At 48.4% G+C, this 23,155-nt stretch overlaps 1 protein-coding gene and 1 long non-coding RNA gene across 3 annotated transcripts in view; one reads left to right on the forward strand and one right to left on the reverse strand.

Annotated features, from left to right (window-relative positions):
* Positions 1-1,140: 1,140 nt before the first annotated feature.
* On the reverse strand, positions 1,141-1,668 carry LOC136351421 (uncharacterized). The gene has a single exon (XM_066303522.1). It carries the CDS (start codon positions 1,666-1,668, stop codon positions 1,141-1,143), a length of 528 nt encoding a protein of 175 aa, XP_066159619.1.
* Positions 1,669-4,600: 2,932 nt separating this feature from the next.
* Positions 4,601-23,155, forward strand: part of LOC112939844 (uncharacterized) — a 31,931-nt gene continuing 13,376 nt past the window's right edge. The window contains exons 1-5 of one of the 2 annotated variants that reach the window (XR_010734289.1): positions 4,601-4,864; positions 5,161-5,258; positions 6,384-6,449; positions 12,949-13,029; positions 14,160-14,297. This is a non-coding gene — a long non-coding RNA (uncharacterized lncRNA). The remainder of the gene's footprint in view (positions 4,865-5,160; positions 5,259-6,383; positions 6,450-12,948; positions 13,030-14,159; positions 14,298-23,155) is intronic. The other variant, XR_003243696.2, reaches the window with a different exon arrangement.

Genomic DNA, 23,155 nt, shown 5'->3' on the forward strand with positions numbered 1-23,155 from the left:
TGCCATTTGCTTTTCTATGCTGTCTTATCAGGGTCTTCGCCGAAAATTGTGTGTTCGGCCCCCCTTTGGGAATTGGCGAAGCAAAAACGAGAAGTTTGTTGCGGTGAAGGCTTTGCCGAAGGTCCGGTGTCCATTCCGGCTTATCTACCGTGAGATGATAATAAACGACAATAGTTACAAAGGTCTTGAAAGTTGCTTGCTGGATGCGAGTGCACCCCGGGCGAACCCTGGAGGACTACGACCGTGTCCACGTGGAACGTCTAGAGGACATGGTTCGCTTTTGGCGAAACCACCAGAGCACCGATCGTCAAGAAGCGATCGCCCAGCGCCTTTATAGTCTAGCTTGTATTTCGCCCCCTTCTCCTCTTAGGGTAGTGTATAACATTAGTAGTGATGACGAACTGTGTTCGCCGGATCATTCCTTAGGAAGTGGCGGGTGTTTTGGGGGTGAAGATGTAATTTTTTTGTAGGCTAGGCTGGAAAGCCCATTACATTCTTTCACCTGTATCAGGTTGTATGTCATGTACTCTTCGATTATTTTTGAAGTTAATGAAGGTGTATTTTACTTCCTTTTCTCTATTGTTTGCATTATCACCTTTCGTGCTTTTGTTAGGTCGGAACATGTCGGCCCTTTGCGTATATTAGCGAAATAGGTCTGCTGACTTTTCAGCTTTCAACTTCCGTTTTCGATCTGTGGTATTCCGCGCTGAAAAAGGCGCATGTGTTTTCACATAAATCGAGTGTAACGGTGTTCGATTATTTATTTCCCGAAACAAGCTGTTGCGGTTTCAACGTTCAGCGAGCGATGCTTCGGCCGATTCGTTTCGCTCCCCTGGCATTTTCACTGATCAGGCGTTTGCCTTGGGGTTTTTCCACGAATTATCATTCAAACAAGTAAAAAGGCGAAAGACACAAAGATTTTATACTGGTTCGGGCCTCCAGGGTGGATAATAGCCCTACATCCAGTTTTTTTCTTTTTTCACTTTCTTCTTTTTTTTTGTATTTTTGTGCCGAAAGGCCTATACAATAGTATGTACATTTTTACAACTTGGTGAATGGGGTGCCACCCCTTCTAAACATAGAAGCACTTAAGGGAAGTAGCGTTCCAGGAGTGGTCGAACTCTTTGCCTTCCAGCGTCGCTAGGCGAAAGGAGCATGAACGGGCTTGATGAGGTATGGTCCCTCCCACTTCGATTCAAGCTTCCTGACCACCACCGGGTTCGCCTTCTTCCTTAGGACGAGATGGCCAGGCAATAGCTCTGTCGGTCGAACTTTTTTGTTGTAAGTTGCCGAAGTGCTTGTGGCGTATTTGCGCATGTGTTCTAGTGCTTCGACTCTCGCCCCCTCGAGGAGTTCGAGTGACACCTCGCGCCCATCTTCGCCTCCAGAGAATATGACCCTTGGCGAATTAGCCCCTAGCTCTATTGGGGTCATTGCTTCGTCACCATTGAGAAGCATGAATGGGCTGAACTTGGTTGGCCTTGTGGGGGTCGTCCGAAGGGCCCAGAGAACAGATAGCATTTCGTCTGGCCATTTACCCTTCGCCGCCCCCTCTAGCCTTTTCTTGAGCGCCTCAAGGATCTTACCATTCGTACGTTCGGCCGCCCCATTTGACTGTGGGTGCGCGACAGAAGCGAACATGATTTCCAGGTTTAGCCCTTCGCACATTTCTCTGAACTTATCAATTGCTTGCCGTTGTCAGTGATGAATTCTTTTGGCACTCCAAAATGGCAAACAATGTTCTTCCACACGAACTTCTGTACTACTGCCGAAGTGATCGCGCCGAGTGATTTGGCCTCGATGCAACAAGAGAAGTACTCGATGGCTACAATTGCGAACTTGTACCCATTTCGCGCCACAGGGAAAGGGCCAATGATGTCTAGCCTCCATCTGGCGAAAGGCCAGACTGGTGCGATAGGTTGCAGCTCATATTGGGGTGCAGTTTGGCTTCGGCCATGCCGCTGACAGCTTTCGCCCTTCTTAGCTTGCTCAACACAAACTTTCAGCACGGTGGGCCAATACACACCCTGGCGAAACACTTTGGAGGCAACCGTTCTTGCGGCCTGATGTGCACCGCACAGCCCATGGTGTATTTCTTTCACCATTTCCTCACCTTTGGCAAAGGAGATGCAGCGAAGCAAGGGTTGGAGTACCCAGGAGCGATACAGCTGCCCCGAGACCAGCTTGTATTTTGTGGCTCTGAGCTGTAGGCGTTTCGCTTCTTCTTCATCCTCTGGGAGCCAACCGTTCTTGAGGTACTTCACGAACGGTGTTCGCCAGTCTTCTGGGTCTTCGCCCAGTTCTGCCTGGTCGATTGCCATGACGTCCAGGCTTTCTGTGGGCACACTTGGTGCGTACAAGACTTCAAAAAAGATGCCTGGTGAATGCGGGCCACCACAGGCAGTAGATTTCGCCAGGGTATCTGCTTCCTCGTTCTGCCCTCTAGGTAAGTGTTAGACCATTATGCCGGTGAAGCACTTTTCCATAGATCGAACAGCCTCCAGATACATCTTCATTCCTTCTTCTTTTGCCTCAAAGGATTTGTCAACATGACTTGCCACCAGTTTAGAGTTTGTTCGGATGAGCAAGCACCGAACCCCCAATGCTTCCGCCTTTCTTAGACCCAACTGTACAGCTTCGTACGCTGCCGTGTTGTTGGTCGTGTCGAACTGCAGCCTTGCGGCATACCGAATCGGCACGCCCCCTAGCGAAGTGAGTACTGCCACGGCGCACGCCCCCTTGTGCGACCACGAGCCGTCGGAGTGCATTACCCAAGGTTGTTCGACGGGCTGGGGTTCAGGGGCGAATGGCGGTGTCTATTCAGCCACGAAGTCAGCTAGGACTTGGGACTTGATGGTAGTGCGGGTGACAAAATGCAGGTCGAAGGGAGATAACTCCGCCGCCCACTTGCTGAGTCGGCCAGTAATTTCCATGGCCCGGAGCACTTCGCTCAAAGAATACTGCGATGGCACAGTGACTTTGTGGGCCTGAAAGTAGTGCTTAAGTTTGCGCGAAGCCATCACTAGGGCGTTAGCAAGCTTTTCCATTTCAATGTATCTTATCTTCGCCCCTTGCAAAGCTTCGGAGACGAAATACACTGGTTTCTGGCCTAACTCTGTTTCTTGGACGAGAGCTGCACTGACCGCCACCGGTGAAGCTTCTAGATAGAGCAGCAGTTCGCTTCCCAGTGTTGGGCTGACCAAGGCGGGTGGGCTTTGCAGATATTGTTTTAGCTCGTCGAACGCAGCTTGGCATTCGGGCGTCCAGCTAAACTTTCCTGTAACATCCTGAAGTTTTAATTAATCAACTTAAGTGGAAATCGGGGTATGTCCTTAGTAAAAGTTGGAAGTTTTAAAGCTATTTGGGTTCAAAACCTCATCCGGTTAATTTGTGTATAAAAAACATGGGTAGAAATTGAAACCATTTTCCCAAACTGTTGGTTTGAGTTATTAAGAAATTTTAGTGATAATTATAGGGTAGACTAATGACCCTACAATTAATCTTGTGGTAGATAAACGGAAACTTTTTTTTATAGACTCTTCCAACGTTCAGAGAGTGTTTTGGCGCTAATAAAATCTACCAACACTTTCAAGGAGTAGCTCGACTAATTTGTGTTTTCTCTTCCACAAGGGGAACCATGTTTCAAGAGACCAAGCTGACTCAATACTAGATAATCCCATGAAACTCTGTTATTTTCTACTTTTTAGCTTCTAAGCTTTGTCCAAGCCTCTATGTATATAACCAAATTAAATGATCAAGCGGTAGTTAAGAAGCGTTGTAGTATAGTTGTTAATCTTTCACTCTTTGGATAATCTACCTGACCATGCTTAGCAATTGGCTAGTAGAATTAGTACCTAGTGATTGTGTGCTTGTGTACTTGTTTGTAATGATTTTTTGTCATTCATAATTGGTTGATACATGTTAAATAAACCCAGAGACTTTATATAACAAATCTAAGCAAAATAAAATCCATGAAGATCCTCATGTCACTTAGACAACCTAAGATGACCACTATGAAGGTTTCATAATTTTCTTCTTTTTACTACCTCAAGTAAAGCAGTCAAGGTAGTCAAATTAAATTAATTAGAAACCTAATTAGCAAAATGAAGCAACTTCTAAATGTGCCTAAAGTTGAACAGAAGGATATATGTTTTATAATTTATTCAAATACTAGTTTATTTATCAAAAGTTAATAAAATTTTTCTAGAATTTTTACACTTAGTTTTGACCTCCTTAAAATTCAATTTATTTCTCAGCATACCCTTATTCACCTTTTTTCCCGAATTAAAATATTTCGAATTTTATAGTGAAACTTTGAAAACTGGAAACTAGGTAACTCAGGCTATCTCCACACGAGAACACACATTTTTGGCACTCTTATAGCTAGGTCAAACTGGTTGCCCAGGAAGGAGAGAAAGAAAATTCCAGAAAATTCACTATTTTCAATGTGTACCTATGTTTCTAACCTTCCTTTGTCTGTCCCGTGGGCCCAGCTTAACTTGGTCACACCTATCACTGACTTAGGCTCTCCACCAAGCCCTATCCACTCTCCAAGTCATGCTCCTCCTCAGATCCATAAGGCAAAGCACATAAACAGTTTCATCTTCTTGCCCTTTCTTTCTCCCTTGTCTGTTTCTTTTCCTTCTTGCAAGCTGAGCTCCCTCCTCTTTTCCCCCTCGCCTAATCTCCTCCAAATGAAAGAATCGAGCCCTGCATGTCACACCACTAGATCCCCATGATTCTAAGCTTTCCATCCATCCAAACATCTTGCACATGCATGGGTTGGTGAGGGAGATCCGGAAGAAGATAGGTAGAGCTTCCTGCGGATTGCAGCAGCAAAACAACCCTGTTTTTCCTTCACTTGGTGAGTTTCCTTCCCTTCCATGGTGTCCCTCTTCAGGGGCAGATCCAACGTGAGTCCCCCCTGCACCCACAAAATCCATGGATACCCCCTAAGCCCCCCTTCAATTTTTTCATCATAGTTGATAAGATAGGAGGTGCTAAAGATCTCATAATAGCATTTTAGCATAGTTTAATACTGAGATTATGTATTTATATCGGTGTACTCGGTATGTTGAGTCCCCAACTTTTTGTTTCTGGATCCGCCCCTGTCCCTCTTGTGTGTGCCATTATGCTGAGCTTGCCTAGCCTCCTCCACAGGTCACCGGTTGAAGATTTTAAGGCTAGGAGCAAGTTGCAAAGCTGTTTTTCTCTCCTTGACTGACAGAGCTCGGTGTCTTCTTTACTTCCCTGTTTTGGTGAGGTTTAAACACTTCACCTCAAGCTAAAATGTAGTTTCTTAGCAGTAGGATAAAGTCCTTAATGTATTGTTTTTCTTGCATGTGATGTTCTTGATATGCATGCAATAGATCGAGCCATCCATAGTGTCGCAACGCTGCATGCATGGTGTCACGAACTTGCTGCAGCTTGCAGCCGCCGCCTGCGCCGGTTCGGCCACCACCGTTTGGGAAAAGTTGAGGAACAATGTCTTGCTCTACATTTTGTCTTTTGACCTCGCCCCCATTAGAGCCGCCGTTTGCCGCCGGCGAGCTTGAGATAGAGCTCAACCATGGCTGTCGCTGCTTCCTGCTCGAGTGGAGAAGAAGCTGGACCTGGTTGCAAGTTTTAGAAATCCCAGGGTTCGGCATGCAAAAGTACAGTCCAAAAGAATAATTGAAAACATATGAGAACTAGGAAAACTTCAAAAATCCATAACTAATTCATCTTAACTCATTTTCGAGTGAACCAAATTTCTATGTATTTATAAATTTGTAGTCTTTATGTTTGTAAATTAAAACTTTACAACTTCGGTACTGAAAAAGTCACTAAAATTGTGAGTTTCATAAAAACACTTATTTTTGCACCTAGGAGTTGTATAATCTCTAGGAACTTTATGCTATATCCTAAAATTATGAAACCACTTTTGGTTACCTTATAAAGATGTAATCTTTTATCTGAACAGGAATAATTTGACAAAACTACCTCCTAAAGTAAGTCTAAAACGATTAAGTAATCCTCTTTTTATTAAAGTTGTAAAATTCATAACTAAATATTTTAACTCCAAATGTAGTGAACCAATTTTTGTTAGAACGAGTGAGTTATGCTCTGTTACTTGAAAACGGTAGCTTGTTTAAACTAGCTAGAAAATGTCAGCTTTTATATGACGTAGGGTAGTTCTTATGTAATTACAGAAATGCCATTTACAGTGTATATGGCTTGTTATTGTTATACCTCTCAAACCATAAATGTAAATGAGATGATTCTTGTTTCTAAAATTAGTTTATCATACTCTCTACCTACTGTAATTAGGCCATGATTTATAGAGCATGTTGCACATGTATGTTTATTTGAATCTTATTTGCATACTTGCCTCTTATTGGTAGATTCGGAGAATTCGGAGTACGTGGAGCAAGACTCAGAGGTTGAGTGTGTTTCCACACAGCAGCAAGGCAAGCACCTAAGCATATAGAACCTATGCTTTCTCTAAAAATGATTTGGTTGCAATCTATACGTATATATATGCATGTATTGCCTAGATATTAATATTGTTGGTTTATGGTGTATGGGCAGAACCTATTTATGCATTTAGTTCTTGTGATATTGCGGTCCTTATACCCTATTACCACTGGTTGGGATTACTTGGGATGTCTTATTCATTAATGCTTAGCCATGCTTAGTGCTAATAGAACTATATGGATGGACAGTGCTATTAATTGTGGTATATAGACAACTTGCATTATTGGGCATAAAACTTGAGCACTTACACTAAAACCATTTCCCGTTAGACTTCCTCACCAAAATCGGGTTCGCCAACAACTCGGGTTGGTCGATCTCTTGGATCACCCTAGCCTTGAGCAGCTTTTGCACTTTGGCTTTTGCTGCCACTTGGCGATCAGCGGACATCTTGCGCAGTTTCTGTTTCCTTGGATTGGCATCCGGCTTGACCGCTAGATGATGCATGATGAGGTCTGTCGAAACACCTCCCACTTCGTCGGGGCTCCAGGTGAAGATGTCAATGTTCTTCTTGAGCACCTCCAGGATGTTCTCGGCTTCTTTTTCGCCCAAGTCGCCCCCAAGCAGGACAAATTTTGTGGGATCGGCATCGTCGACCTACATCTTGACCACCTTGCCATGAGGGGTGGGCTTCGACATGCGTTTTGCATGGTCATGCTGTTCGGCCTCCACACTGTGCATTGCCCTGTTGATTGCAGCCAAATCGTCCTTAGATGCAGCCGAAGGTTGAAGCCCCTTGACCACGATGACGCCTGTCGGACCAGGCATCTTGAGCTTGAGATAGTTGTGGTGGGAGATGGCTTCGAACTTGTTCAAGGTTGCGCGGCCGAAGATGGCATTGTAGTTGTATGGGATGTCGACGACGTCGAACAATATTTGCTCTTCGGGACTGTTTTCATTTGTGCCGAAAGCTACCACCATATGTACTTGGCCTAGGACTTGAACTGCTTCACCGCCAAAACCACGAAGCAAGGCTGGTGCTTGGGTGAGGGCTAGGGTTGGCCACCCCATCTTGGCATATGTTTCGGCGAAGATGACATCGGCCGAACTTCCTCCGTCGACCAGGATTCGCCGGACTTCAAAGACGGCTACCTCGGCCGAGATCACCAGGGGGTCTTGATGTGGGAATAGCACTCCTTTGGCATCTTCTGGCCCGAAAGAGATTTGCTGATTCAAGTACCTCGGAGCTCCTTCGCCCGCTGAAGTGATATTGTGCACCATTCGCAGCTGCATCTTCTTCTGCCGTTTTGATAGTTGAACTGGCGGAGCGGCCCTTGTAATCACTTGAATTACTCTGCGCTGCACGTCTTGGCGCTGTTCGGGCCGGGGTAGTTGTTCTTGAGCAGCTTCGCGAGGTGCTTCGACAGCTGCCCCTTGTTGTGGCCTTGGATCTTGAGCATTGTCACGCTGTCGAATGTTTCGGCATTGCTCGGTGGTGTGTGAGGATCGTCTGTGGTAGGCGTAATACAAGTCTTTCCTGACCTTCTTGCGAATGGGCTGTTGATGGCTGCCTACTTGCTGGGCGTCGAACTCCTTGCGGAGGGCTTGGACTTCTTTGACAGCCATCACGGCCTGCCCGCGCGGTGAGTTCTGAATTTCCTCCAATTCATGGGAGCTTGACTCGGCCTTGGCGGTTGTCCTTGGTTCGCCGACTGAGGTTGGCGAATGGTGAGGGAAGCCGGTTCGGCTACCTATGCTTGTACTTGGGGTTGAGCGGCGGCGATGGAGGCCTTATCGTATTCGGCTTGGATTGCTTGCCGTCGCTTGGAATCCTCTTCGCCTCTTGCGTACCCGTCAATGATACGAAGCAGGTGCTCGAGTGTCTGCGGCTCCTTGTTGGCGATTTTTCTTGTGAGTTGACCTTCAAGCAGCCCAGCCGAAGTGGCATTGATGACAGACGCTTCGGATATATTTTGAACTTGGCATCGGGCTTGCGAGAAACGGCGTATGTACTCTGTTATTGATTCTCCCGGCCTCTAGCGAATGTCGAGTAGATGTTGTTGCGTCTTCGGCTCCTCATAGGTGCCTCGAAAGTTAAGGACAAAGACATCGCACAATTGCTCCCATGAGTAAATGCTATTAGCTGGTAAATTTAAGTACCAAGAGCGGGCGATGCCATCTAGAGCGAGATGGATTACCTTTGCCTTGGTATTTTTGTCGCCGCGAGCAGCTTCAATCGTGGACTCGTAGATGGACAGAAACTCTTTTGGGTCCGTTTCGCCCGAGTATCGCGGAACGGGTGGGAACTTGAACTAGGGTGAGCACCTTGCTGCGAAGGCCCGTTTGGCTGTGGATATGGCGTGGCGAAGGGCAAAGTCATGGCTTGCGCGTGTGGTTGGGCCACAGTGTTCGGCTGCCTGGCCCCGAACGGTGACGCTTGGTGTGCCGTCATGGATGGGTCGAACGAAGGCTGGGTCCATGCCATGGCGACCTGGTTCGGTGCCTGATTTGTTCTGAAGCCTAGTGTCGGTGCCTGTGGTCGAATGGTTGGTGCTTGAGTGGCATTGCTGAAGTCGAGCTGTGGTCCTTGACTCCTTGGCGAAGCCCCCGGACCAAGCTGGTTTGACAACAGCCAACCGGGTGCACCCTGACTTTTGTTCCCCACCGGTTGGGCCGAACGGGTTGTACCTGAAATGTTGTGGGGTTGGTTGAGTTGCTGGAGGAAAGCTTGAAGCTGCGCCTGCAAGGCCGAAGCCCCCTCCGCCATTACGTGTGACATTTGGCCAGGTGGTGGGGGGTGTACTTGGGCAGCTACAGGTCGAGGGCAGCGACCGGCCGAGGGTTCAGCTGCAAATTCTCCTGACACAGCTCCAGGATCTTCATGTTGTTCTCGACCAAACCACGGCACACCATATGATGGAAGTCGATACGGGCCATGTCATATGCCTCCACCATGCGCGCCAGATGCATGATGGTAGCATCATCCTCCGAGCTAGCATCCCTGAAGGTGGCATAGTCACAGGCTCCTCCACGACGAGGGTGGTAGCGGTAGGGCGAGTGCTGCAACTCGTCCGGGTAGCGCTGGTGAAGAGTGCCGATGGCGAGGAGTGCTGCGTTCTGGCAAGCGGTGGGGAAGGAGTCTCCACCCACGGTGACTGCCAGCGAATTCCTCTCGGGAGAGCCGGTGAGGATCACCGCAGTGACCTCCCAAGCGGCACGGGGCTCCGCATCGTCACCATCCTGCTCCGGAAGCTTCTTACCCTGGTAGTCCACTCCATGCAGATATCCCAGGACAACGCACATGCCCCGTAGCTCCAAAGCAAAGCCAGTCAGATCCAGACCACGACGGTTGAGGTTGTCGGCCATCTATAAACAAAGCCAAAAGAATAATTTCAGAGATCAGCTTTTGATGAGAAATGAAGCAGCAAGATAGGGAAAGACTAAAGGATTTTCACAAATAAGAGATGATTTTTGTTTCAAAATACTGCTAAGGCTTGGGTTCTAAGGCTCGTCCTAGGGTCAACCTGGCTCTGGTACCAACTTGTCATGACCAGAATTAACCCAACAGGCATTCCATATGTGCGTGTATTATTCCTTGTCCCAGGAGGCAAGGTACACCAAAAGTTGATACAATTCAGAGTTTAATAAGCAGAAGCGTAAATAGTTAATTTATTACATGGGCAACGAAGGCCCACCACACACGAAGATAAACGAAAAACAGCGGAAGACTAGGGCGACGTCCATAGGCGCTTGACGGCAAGCACGAGGTACACACCAAAGCCTTCATCCTCCAGGAACTCCTCTTCTGGGTTAGGGAAAAATTGAGCAAGATTGAGTACAACCACCGTACTCAGCAAGACACACCCACAAATGCAGAATAAATGCAAAGGAGTAAAGGGGGTTATAATATAGGGGTTAGGATTTACAGTAAACAGCATTTAGAAGACATTTAGTTGCTCAGGGCCCTTTTGTAAAGACGATCCTAGAGCTACACAGTGTTATTAATCAAGGCCGTGAACCCACACGAACATGCTTTAACCCAAGGCCTATGATGATTCAGATCGAATTGGCAACCAAACCCAGGTCCTAGCTTGTCCCAAGCCAACCCAGGCCAACCATTTCACATTTTAGTTGTTAAGCAAGTTTTAAGGAATAAACCACTAACTTGGGTACATTGCTAGGCTTGCCCATAACCGAGGGTGCGGCTATTCGAATAGATTATACTCTGATCAGAGGTGTACATCTTTACCCACAAGACACGTCTTCCTCACGTGTAACCACGCGCCACATACCACCACGGCATACGGACGGAAGACGTGACATAGTTCCCAACCCATCCTAGCCATAAACAAGAGTACCGACCCAACCCTGGCTATGGCCGGAATCCCGAGACAAGTAACCAAGGTTGCGCCCCTAGCAGCAGGACACCGGCCCTGTGCCATGACATCTCGACTACCGAGCCGCAGGTCGTGTAGCCTTCATTTCATTTGCCCTAGAGATGTCCATCGAGCCCCGACTTCGTCCATCTCTATCCGTGTACTTTTGCCCATGACCAGACTGAGCCACAAACTACACCTTACCAACTAGACATGTGGAAGTACGGTAGTGCTTTGCAACAGAGGCCCGAAGATCGGTCCTTATAGTGACCGAGGTGCTACTATCAAAACCATGCACCTCGAGCCCAGCCTAAAACCATTTTGGGAGTTTTGAATTGAGGGGAAGGTTTGTGTCAAATTCCACATGAGCCAACCATTTCATAATGTCCAAATGATATGAGAACTCCCAAAGTCTAGAGTTATAAAACCACCTAAAGTTTGTCTAATTTAAATGGCGAAGCATTTACCTAAACTGGGCACTAGTGAGACCATAATACAGTACACATGTCACATCCTGATTTTTGTTTCAGGATTTATAAATTATTTAATAAATTATTATTAGAATTTATATTAAATGTTTATTAATTTACAAGTGAAGTTAAATGTGGGAAATAAAATTTCCTAAATATAAAGCATGGATGGATTTAATTTTTATTAAATTCTCCATGGTTAATTATACTCTCTGGAATATTCTCGGATTTTTCGGAGCTCAATTCCTAATTTTAATCATACAAAGAGCATTTCAGTAATTACCCACATATTAAATTAATCATTAAATGGTCTGATTAAAATTTTGTTAAGTACTTTGAGTGTCCAAGTATTTTCAGGATTTTTCTTGAAATTATTTGAGCATTGGAAGTATTTTTAACAATTCAAAGATCATTTTAGTGATTATTTTAATTCAAAAAGTTCAAAAACCTCTCCTTTAAGTTGTTGGGCCGTTTTCGGCCCAACATTCTCTCTCCCGCGCGGCCGAGCCGGCCCAAAACCGGCCCGAGTCGGCTCAAGCCGAGCCGGCCGCCCCCTTCTCTCTAGGCACTGACATGTGGGGCCCACATGTCAGGCCCTTCTTCTTCCTCTAGCAGCCGGCCGGCCGAGCCTAGTCGAGCCCGAGCCGCCCCTTCTCCTCTCAAATCCGCTCCAATCCGACCCCGATTCTTCCGGATTTTTGAGGGGTTTTTGATCCTCTCGTTCTCCTCTATCTTTTCCCTCAAGAATCGGAGCAAATCGTTGGGTATTTTATCCAAATCGAACTCGTTTTCGAGTTTATCTCCAAAACCGAGTTTTTGATTTCCCGAAGCGATTTCTTGCGGGAGGAGTCCGATCTCTTCAATCCAAGGCTATAAATAGGACCACCTCGTCGCCCTCTTTCGTTTGCCCCCTCTCTCGTGGTCTCTAGTGCTCCGTAGAGCCGTCGCCGCGTGAAACTATCCGCCGCCGCCGCCGGCCGAACTCCGGTCGCGCCACCGCGCTGTCTCCGCCGTCGCCGCCGCTTGCCGTCGCCGCCCGTGGGTGCGCCTAGGGGTGGAGAAGCCCGGCCGCCGCTTCCCCTTCGCCGCCGGCCACCGGAGAGCCGCCGCCGCCGGTGAACCGAGCCGCCGCCGCCATCCTCTCGTCGCCGGTCGTCGTCGGTCGTCGTTTGTAGTTGTGGTGAGTACCGTTGGGTTCGTCTCGTCGTCCTCTACGTGATCATGCCCTCCAATTCCGCAGCCGGCTGCTCTATCTCCGGCGAGGTCGTCACCGTGGTTCGGCCGCCGTGGATGATGTCAGCATGACATCATCATCTTTCCTTTTTCCTTTTTTCTAATAGATTAAATCTTCTGAAAATCATAACTAAATCATCGTAACTCAGTTTAATGTGGTTCAAGTTGCAAAAGTTGTATAAAATAAAGATCTACATATTAAAATTGTCCATAAATTGAATTAAATCTATTTAATTCTTTTTAAATGGGCTTTAATTAGATTTAATCTTGTGAAATTCATAATAAATTCATTTGAAGTCAGAATGAGGCCGTTCAAGTCTCATAATTCATCTAAAATTATGATCTACATGTTTGTTTATTTTTTATGTACTGTTTATTTGGTTTTTATTAGTCTTTTTCTTCGTTTTGCGGGTTAGCTTGTCGTTTCCGTCGTTGCGAAGGTTCGTGAGTGCGCCGGAAGTATTCAAGAAGATTAATTGAAGACCGATTATTGCAAGGCAAGTCACACAGATCCTAAACACAATCCTTTGAGCATGTTGATCCTATATTTAAATTCTCTATTTATTTCAACTGTGCATTTATTTTCGAATGTCACCGGGTGGTGTGAACCTATTCCTTTATTATGGCCAGTTTGCATTGATTACCCTATTCCTTGATACCTTGGGTTATTATAACTTGACTAGTTGAGCTTTATATATATTGGTTCAACTAGATGTTAGATATAATTGCTTAGCCATGCTTAGAAACATTAGCTCACTAATGGGATGAATCATATATACTACATTATTATTAATGGTTATATTTAATGGTAGTTCACGATGATTAATCGTGTGGTGTTAATTAATTGATAATTAAAACCTGGTTAAGGTGGGTTGTGAGCATATGGTTTTGATGGTTGTGCTCATGGCAATTAAGGACCGGTTCGCGAGCTACTGTTGTGAAACATTAGCCGTACCAACCACAAGCCAGCATGGGCAACGGCTTTATCTTTTGTATAGCATGATTCATTATAGTGTGCCAGACTGTGAAGTGGCGAGAAGTCCATGGGGGTCGCTGGGGAGTCCATGCCTCTGGTTGTAGAGGGGGTGATTATGATCCAGGAAAGGTGCACTGTGGTGAGTTGTGTTATGCAGAGGGTATTGTCACAGCCTCTATTCGGGTACTTTCCAGTATCGCGACGCATGGTAGACATGATGTTGAGGCTGTGTCTTGTGGGTACAGTGGTACACCTCTGGCCAGAGTAAAACTATTCGAATAGCCGTGTCCGCGGTTATGGGTGAGTTGAGCAATGTTTTTCGTGATTAGTCTCACACCTCTCACAATAATTATTGATGATTATAACTGGTAATAATTTGCTTAGCTCCTAGTTTGGAGTTAGATCTGTACAGCCGGGTACGGTTGTTCAGGATGGTTGGGCCTGAGCAGCATGGGTGTGCTGTTCAGTGTTGATTAAAATTGATGATTAATTACTCTACTGTTTTACTTATCTTAAATCTTTGCTAAATGCTGCTTTTGCAAATGAGCCTATATTATGCCATCCTTTGGTATCCTTGTGCACTTGCATATTTGCTGTGTGGCTTGTTGAGTATGTCATATGCTCATTCTTGCAATAATTAATCAACCTCAGTTGAAGAAAAAGGATCCAGAAGGAGAAGACGTTTGGCTTATACCCCAGTTGAGCTACCTGTGGGAGTGGAGCCGGAGCTTCGCTAGATTTTATTTTCCGCTGCAGTTTTCTTCCTGATGAGGACTAAGTGCCTCATAAGTAAGTATTTATCGTTTTAGTTAATTTGATGAATCTGTATATTAAATTGTCAGTTTGTGTACCTCGGCTGATTCCTGGACGAGGATTTTATGCACAAATTAGTTCGGAAATTACTAGTGAATTTCTGGGCGTGACAACACACCAGTGGGGTTTTGGTTACTCTAGGGTGAACAAGGCAATAATAGCAATAACAATAATAATAAAGTCATAACAAAGGTAAATAGGCATCGCTAAATAAAACAGTGATTGCACGGGAATTTAAATAAAGCGATAATGCATTAATTTAAAAAAATAATAATTTTAAAGCATGCGACACAATATGTTCAAAGGAGATGTGACTTGCCTTGCTCACTTTCCCAAACGTCGGCTTCAACCTCAACGTAGAGCGGATCTTCCGAAGCTGCAGCGTGTACACGACGGACGGATAAAAAAAGGGTTTTACTCTAATAAACTCCATAAAACCAATAGAAACAAAGCATAAAGATGGGTTCTTGACTTCTTAAGGAAAAAATAGAGACTTGAACGGTCCAATTCCGACTTCAATCGACCAAGTTATGGCCATTTGAAGTTTATATGCTCTTTAAGTGAATATTTGCGAATTTCTTTATTTAAATTTTAATTTAAAAAGGGGTTTATTGCGTCAGCCGAGGGGAGGTGCGCGCGGACCGGGTCCACGGAAGTGGGGCCCACGCAGCAGCCTCACGGTCCATGGTGGATCAGGTGCACCCGGGCTCACACCGGCCGTTGCCGTGGGCCCCATGCGTCAGCCGCACCCGAGGGCGCGGGCAGCTGACAGCCGGGCCCCACACGGTGGCAACACGGCGCGCCAGGAGGTGGCCACGTCGGTGCGGCCGGCGGGAGGCGGCGCCCGCACCCCTATGGTCGCCAGCGGCGGCCATAGGCGCGGCGGAGCGGCATCCGAGAGAGGGAAAGGGAAGGGGGAAAAGAGGTGGCGGTCCTCGGCTCACCTCGGGTGACGGCGGCGACGGAGGAGGCGGCCGGAGTGGAGGGAGGCGGTGGCGCGGCTCGGGTCGACGGGGACGGCGGCGTTCCGGCGGTCGGCGAGCTCGGTGAGGCGGTGGACGGCGTCGGTGGTGACGCGACGAGGCCGAAGGGAGCGACGCCAAGGCAGGAGGAGGTCCGAGGCGGCGACGGAGGGCGGCTGGAGCTCGGCGGCGATGACGGAGAGAGCGGGCGATGGCGCGGGCTCGATTCCGATGGGGAGAAGGGGCGGCTAGTGGCGAAAACGGTGGTGGGGAGCTCGGGGTGTGTTTAAATAGGGTTGGGGGCGAGAGAGGGGGCCGGGAGGGCCAGGAAACCGGCCGAGAGTCCCGGTCGGCATCAATGGCGCCGGCGAGATTTGCGGTAGCAAATACGGCCGTTTGAATGCGGGAGGGGGACGGGAAAATGGGGGAAAGGGAGAGGGAATTGGGGGGAATATTTCCCCCATTCAATTTCACGCGGGGGTGGCTAAGCGCGGCGGATTTGGCGGCGGCAGCGGCGCTAGGCGCGGGGTGGGGCGGAGGAAGCGGCGGGAGGAGGGGGATGACAGGTGGGCCCCACCCATCAGCGAGGGTGGCGGGTGGGCCCGCCCGTCAGCGGCGCGCGCGCGGGGACGGAGGGGGATGCCGAGTGGGTCGCGGGGAGAGGAGAGAGAGGGGGAGGGAGTTGGGCCGGATTTGGCCCAAGTGAGGGGAAGGGAGATTTTAGGGTTTTTCTTTTTAGAAAATCATTTTAACTTTGTTTATTTCTTAATAATTTTTATTTGTGCTCTGAAAATTCCACTAAAATTTGATTACACATTTTAGGCTTTTAGGAAATATACAAAAATCCTCCAAGCCTTGATTGACTTTTAAGTTTGCACATTTTAATTTTGGAGGCTTTCACTAGAAATTAAATTATTCTAGGCATAATTTAAAGGATATATTTTAGGGTCGTTTTGGGACGTGACAGATCCCCATACTATGCAAATACCGTAGTTGCGATATCAAACGTCGACAATCGTATCGTTTAGATCCTCGTACAAACGTACCCTAATACCCTATTTATCCGGTCTACGAGTATCACCCATCGACACCCCTCCACCCCTCCACCCCTTGTACCCCTTAATCAACGTGCTGTAAAACTTTCTGTGGGTTCGAACTGCCTTCATTTAAACAGTTGCTTCCCTTGTTTCCTCAGCACGTGATCCCGAGTATCTTTGTCATTGTAGATAGGTAGATGTCGACGATGTCCAGCAGTGCGGACAGCCTGATACGCCAGTAGTTGTCCTGGCGCTCACGCTTGAGGCGCACGCGCTAGAAGTCGAAGTTGATCAAGGCCCGTCCGCGGGGGCGAACACGGCGATGACGTTCTTAGGTTTGTGTCCTGATTTCCATCACTCCTTGTGTTCGGATTGACTTAATTAGCTGTGTTCTCGAGTGAGAAGAGTAGCTTGACTTAGTCCTTTCCGTGCTCGGTAGATTTCGAGAACGCGTTGGCTGACCGAGTTCATCAAATCCAGTATTGGAAGACGAAGCTCGAGGTGGCCGAACTCGAAAGGGCCATCGTGGAGGCGAAGAAGGACCAAGCCGTGGAAACTCTACAGGTCGCGAGGTGTGGCTCAACTCGTACCTCAAGAGTTGCTGCACGGCCATGGCGGAAGTTTGCGGGGAGCACCCGAGGAGATCCCGAGGAGTCCACGGCTGGTTATATCTCATGGATGAAGGGGGCCTGCGCACAGCTCGAAGGGATTGGCAAGCGCATTGAAGAGGCCCTGAAGCAGGAGTGCCGTCGAGCGAGCCGCTATGCCGGGGGTCACGTGTTAGCTTGCATCCGAGATCACCGCCCGCAGCTGCACCTCGAGTTCCTTTGCGAAGGGTTCTCTTGTTCTCGGTGAACATATGAGGAGGTCGGCGGTCTCGCGCAGTCGATGGCGCCGCTCGCCGAGAAGGTTTTCTCCTCCATGGATTGGCGTTGGCCGTCCTGGTAGCTTTCGTACACTGTAGAAAAACATCTCAAGGAAGCATGTAATATATTTTGAAATATTCATGACTTGTAAGAAATCCTTGTAAAATAGAAATGAAATCTATCTAACTAAGTTTTCTTACTCTGGGTATGTTGTGTATGAGTGTTTTCTCACTTTGCGACTACAGTCAGTCACTTGAGCCATACACTCTCCCTAGCCCCTAGCCTTGTCGTCGGAGAATCGTTCTCGGAGGATAAGGCTCTTGGACCCTTGACCTGCCTTGGTTGAAAAAGCGCTGACCCTAGCCCCCAGCCGTGAAGTTGGAAAACGCAATTTCCGATTACACGGCTTGGTTAATACGCACGGTGAGCACTCTTACATGACCAGATCTTACATGGTCGTTTGTCTCTGCATAATCTGACAAAGCCTTAACCGCTCTGGGCATCCCTAGCCGAAGTTCCCTTAGGTTCCTTAGAGGCCTTGCCAGGATGGCGTAAAGGGACAATAGGATAGGTTCAACTTTAGGTGTCGTCGTGGTAGGGGATCGTTGAGAAGGAACACTTTGACGATATTCTTTACCTGAAATCAACTTTATTGAAATCGTAAGATATCTTACAAATATGGATACTATTGATTTATACATAAAATTTATGAAATTGATCAATGTTGCAAAAATTTGCTAACTCGCGACCATCACCGTCTGCAATCTTGAATGCGCCCGGCCGCAAGACTTGCGTGATCGTGTATGGTCCTTCCCACTTGGGTGAGAGCTTGTTACGCCCTGCTTGGCTTTGAACCCGTCGGAGGACGTAATCGCCGATCGAAAGTGTGCGTGCTCTGATGCGCTTCTCATGATATCAGCGAAGGGTCTGTTGGTAGCCGACTGCTCTGACGGCAACTCTTTCTCGATGTTCCTCAAGTAGATTCACATCGTCGCTATGCTGGTCCTCTTGCTCCTCTTCGGAGTACTTCTGTACTCGTGTGCTCTGATGTCGTAGCTCCGTGGGGAGCATAGCCTCTGAGCCATACACGAGGAAGAAGGGTGTCTCCTTATTGGATGTTGTCGGTGTGGTACGCACGGCCCATAGGGCAGAGAGAAGTTCTTCGTCCCACTTCTTGTCGTGCGACATGAGTCTGTCGTAGACGTGGGTCTTGATCCCTTGTAGCACTATGTCGTTTGCCCTTTCGACTTGTCCATTGCTCTGAGGGTGAGAAACCGAGGCGAAGCAAATCTTGACTCCCAATCCGATGCAGTAATCCTAGAAGTCAGCACTGATGAACTGGGAGCCATTGTCTGTTATGATGCGGTGAGGCAATCCATATCTGCAGAATATCCCTTTGATAAATTTGATGGCATTATCGGCCTTGATTTCCTCCATGGGTGTCGCTTCAATCCACTTGATGAATTTGTCGATAGCCAAGAACAGGAACTTGTAGCTGCCCTGTCCTCATGGGAATGGTCCGAGTATATCGAGCCCCCAGCACTAGAGCGCCTGCGCGGGCACTAGAGCGCCTGCGTGGGCACCATGTCGTAGGCATCTCTGAGCGCGGTTGGCCAAAAAAACCCTTAACGAAAAGCTTTTCCTACCAATGTCCCTCCGCCGGCGTGTGACCCGCATATCCCTTCATGTATGTCCAGGAGTAGATGTTTGCCATTGTCAGACGAGATGCATTTGAGAAGTACTCTGTTCGGTGCCTTTTTGTACAGATTGTTGCTGATCATACAATAGATCTTGGCTTGTCGGGTTATCTTCTTAGCTTTTGTATCGTTTTCGGGCAACTGGTCACTACTCAGGAACTTGATGAGTGGGGTCCTCCAGTCGTCTGTGGTCTCGATATTGGCAACGACGTGTTCCGCCTCTGTAGCCCCCGAGCTAATGTCGGGGACAACCGTGCTACCTTCGTCGTTTGCCTCTTTCGCCGATGGCTTTGTCAGGATGTCCAAAAAAGTACCAGGTTCGAGTAGCTCTCGTCGGGACGCACGCCGTGCTAGGTTGTAGTCTTTGTGCACTGGTTCGCGACTAGTTCTGAATCCCCTCTCACAATTAGTCGCTTAACTCCGAGTGCGGCTGCTGCTCTTATCCTGGCAAGTAGTCCTTCGTACTCGGCTATGTTGTTGGTCGCCCTGAAGTTGAGGTGAATTGCATGCTTGAACTGTTCTCCCGAAGGTGATGTCAAGATGAACCCTGCCCCTGCTCCTTGGTTGTTGAGTGCGCCGTCGAATGCCATTGTCCATGTTTCGCTGTCTGTTTGACTGTCTGACCTGTTCTCAGGCATAGTCCAGTCAGCTACAAAATCAGCAAGAACCTGTGGCTTGATAGCTGTTCATGGCATGAAGTGGACATCAAATTGGCTTAGCTCAACTACCCATTTCGTAATGCGGCCGACGATGTCTTTGTTTTTCACGACTTCTCCAAGGGGGAAGGAGGAAACAACTGTGACTCTGTGGGCTTGAAAGTAGTGGCGTAGCTTTCTTGATGTCATAATCACTGCATAAAGCAGCTTTTGAATCTGTGGGTATCTTGTCTTTTTGTCATGGAGAGCTTCGCTGACATAGTAAACCGGTCTTTGCACCTTCTCTGTCTCGACAACAATGACAGTGCTCACAGAATGTGGAGTGGCAGCGATATAGAGGAATAATTCTTCAATAGGTTAGGGAGCAATAAGTACAGGGGGATTTGACAGGTAGCGCTTGAGCGCGATGAACGCGTCTTCGGCTTCCTGTGTCCACACAAATTTGTCTTGTTTCTTCAGCAGGGCAAAGAAAAGTTGTCCTCGCTCTCCCATCCTAGCGACGAACCTGCAAAGTGTCGCAAGCATCCAGTTAGCTTATGGACTTCCTTGAGTCTCGTCGGCGACTTCATGTTCTCGATCGCCTTGATCTTCTTGGGACTTGCTTCGATCCCTATTCCGGAGACGAAAAATCCGAGGAGCTTGCCCGACGGTACTCCGAACGTGCACTTCTCTAGGTTGAGCATGAGGCGATATCGTCGAAGGTTGTTGAACGTTTCCCGGAGGTCATCGATCAATGGGTCGCTTGTCTTTGTCTTGACAACAATCTCGTCGATGTAGGCCTCGACATTGTGTCCGAGCTGGTCATTGAGTGCCCCTTGAACCGTGCGCTGGAAAGTGTTTCCTGCGGTTATCAATCAAAACAGCATCTTGACGTAGTAGAATACACCGAACGGCGTGATGAATGATGTCTTCTCCTCGTCCTTTTTTGCCATGCTGATCTAGTGGTAGCCGGAGTAAGCGTCAAGGAAACTTAAAAACTTACAACCGGCTGTTGAGTCGACCAATTGGTCTATTCAAGGAAGGGGGAAGTGATCCTTGGGACACGCTTTGTTGAGATCGGTGAAGTCGACACACATTCTCTACTTCCCGTTGCCCTTGCGCACCATGACTGGGTTGGCTAGCCACTCTAGCCACTCTGGGTGGAGAACTTCTCTGATGAAGCCAGCTTTGAGAAGCTTGTCGAGCTCTTCTCGTATGGCTTGTTTCCGCTCTAGTGCAAATCTCCGCAGTTTTTGTTTTACTGGCTTGGCGTCAGGTCGAACCATGAGTTTGTGCTCGATCACCTCCCTAGGGACTCCCAGCATGTCGGACGGCTACCAAGCAAACACGTCTGCATTGTCGCGGAGGAAAGTGATGAGCACGAGTTCCTATTTCTCATCCAGTGACGCCCCGATTTTGACGGTCTTGTCGGGGTTGGCACTGGAGAGCGGAACGATCTTGATGGCGCCGTCTGGTTTCAGCGTCTTGTTGGTTTTGCTCACTTTCTTGGGAAGCTCAGATGTGGTGGGTGTGTTGGGAATGTGCTCGACCATGTCGAGGCTCCGCTTGTCGCACTGCACTTCCAGCTTCGCGTTTCCCTAAATAGTGATTATTCACTTCGGGCCAGACATCTTGAGCACTTGATACGCATAGTGAGATGCAGCCATGAACTTCGCGAGTGCAGCCCTCCCGATGATGGCGTTATACGCCGTGTCGAACTCAGCGACCTCAAAGGTGATCTGCTCCATTCAGAAGTTGTTCGCTTGGCCGAAAGTCATGGGTAGTGTGATCTTGTCCAATGGCTTGGATGACGACTCAGGAGTGATTCCATGGAAGGGTTGACCAGTGGGCATCAACTCGCTTCGTGGGATCCCCATCGCGTCCAAGGTGCTGGCGAAGAGTAAACTGATGGAATTGCCACCATCAATGAGAACTACGTGCTACCTTGATATTCCGAATAGTGGGCTCTACCACGATCGGATATCGCCCTGGGGTAACGGTAGTCTTGGGGTGGACTGTTTTAGAGAACTCGATCTTCTGCTCTGACCACTTCATCTTGGACATAGCCCCCTGCCATGTCGAACAAACTTCGTGCTCCACTTTCTTGTTCTCTCGCTTTGAGGAGTACGCCGTGGAACCTCTGAAGATGTGCGAAACATGGAGGTCGGAGTCAGGGTATGCTGAGTCTGAGACCTGAGTAGCCGCTTCGGCGGCCTTCTCGACTACACGTACTCGCTTGCCTTTCTCCAACGCCAGTTGCTTCGTGAGTGCCTTTTTGAAGACTAAACAAGTCTCCATAGAGTGCTTGTCCGTCTTGTGTATAGGGCACCATATTTTCTTCGTGTCGTCGCCTTGTGGGTTTGGGTGCTTGGGTGGGTCAACGTATTCTGCTGCGAGGACCTCAGCTTGAGCTTTCCATTTCCCACTCCTGCGACTCTTTTTCCTGCTTGACTTGGGCGCGTCCTTGGTTGGTTTCTTCTCATCTCCTATCTTCGGTTTGTCATTCTTGCGTCTCAGGGCGTCGTCCGCATGAGCGCATCGGTCGACAATCTCGAATAGCTTGCGAGTTGTTGTGATCCATCTTGTCGCCAGTTCCTTGGTTGTGTAGCGATCTCGGACGCCGGACTTGAAAGCGTGGATTACAGAAGCATCGGTGATCTCAAGGATCGTATTTCTGCACTCATTAAAGCGTCGAATATAGTCCCTCAATGATTCGCCTAGATTCTGCGTCAACGCATGTAGGTCGTCCTCGATCGCGTGGCGCTTGTATGTTCCTTGGAAATTAGCGACGAACTATTGCCACAGATCTGCCCACGAAGAGATTGAGTAGGGCGGGAGGTGAACGAGCCATGAACGCGTAGATCCCTTCAACGCAGCCGGCATGTAATTCGCCAGTGCGTTGTCGTCTGCTCCGGCAGCATAGAGTATTGTGGAATAGACCTGAAGAAATTCTTCAGGGTCGGTGCTTCCATCGTATTTCTCTATTGCTCCCGGTTGGAACTTCTAAGGTCATCGAACAACGCGCAGAGTACGAGTGAAAGCCCTGCACCCACCACCAGGGGCAGTAGGTTGTCGGCGATCAGGTACTCGTCGTGGGTGTCTGTCCGATGATGAAGATGACGAAGATGACGATGATGATGATGGGTCACTTGGTTTCGGGGCGCGGTTCCGAGGATGACGCTTGGGTTCTCGCGAGCCTCTTCATCGCCCATCGTTGTTGTCCCTGTGTCGATCTTGACTGGTATCGCCCGGCACCCGCTGCTCGCGATTAGCGTGCTCGTGGCGGTTGTGGCGATCATCACGGTCTCAGTCCTCGCTCGGATGTCCTTCTCGTTCTTCGTTCTCGCGACGTTGTGAAGAGATACGATGTCGGGAACGGTTTTCATTATCTTGAGTGAGTCGTGCTTCTCGGCGGCCATTTAAGTGGTCGCGGAGATCTCTAGTGCGGCGAGGTGGAGGAGTAGCTTGACGAGGTGGTGACCGCTGATCAGGCTATTCCCCATTAGCGCCGCCGGTCGACGGTTGTTCTGGTGGTGTCCTGGCGGTGGCCTCAGCGAACACGCTATTGAGATTGGCCACTGACTCCCGTAGTCGTTGTGCCCATTGATCGAGATCAGCGTTCAGGATGGGATCGAAA

Source organism: Oryza sativa, chromosome 8, assembly GCF_034140825.1.
Source record: "Oryza sativa Japonica Group chromosome 8, ASM3414082v1".
Taxonomy (NCBI): domain Eukaryota; kingdom Viridiplantae; phylum Streptophyta; class Magnoliopsida; order Poales; family Poaceae; genus Oryza; species Oryza sativa.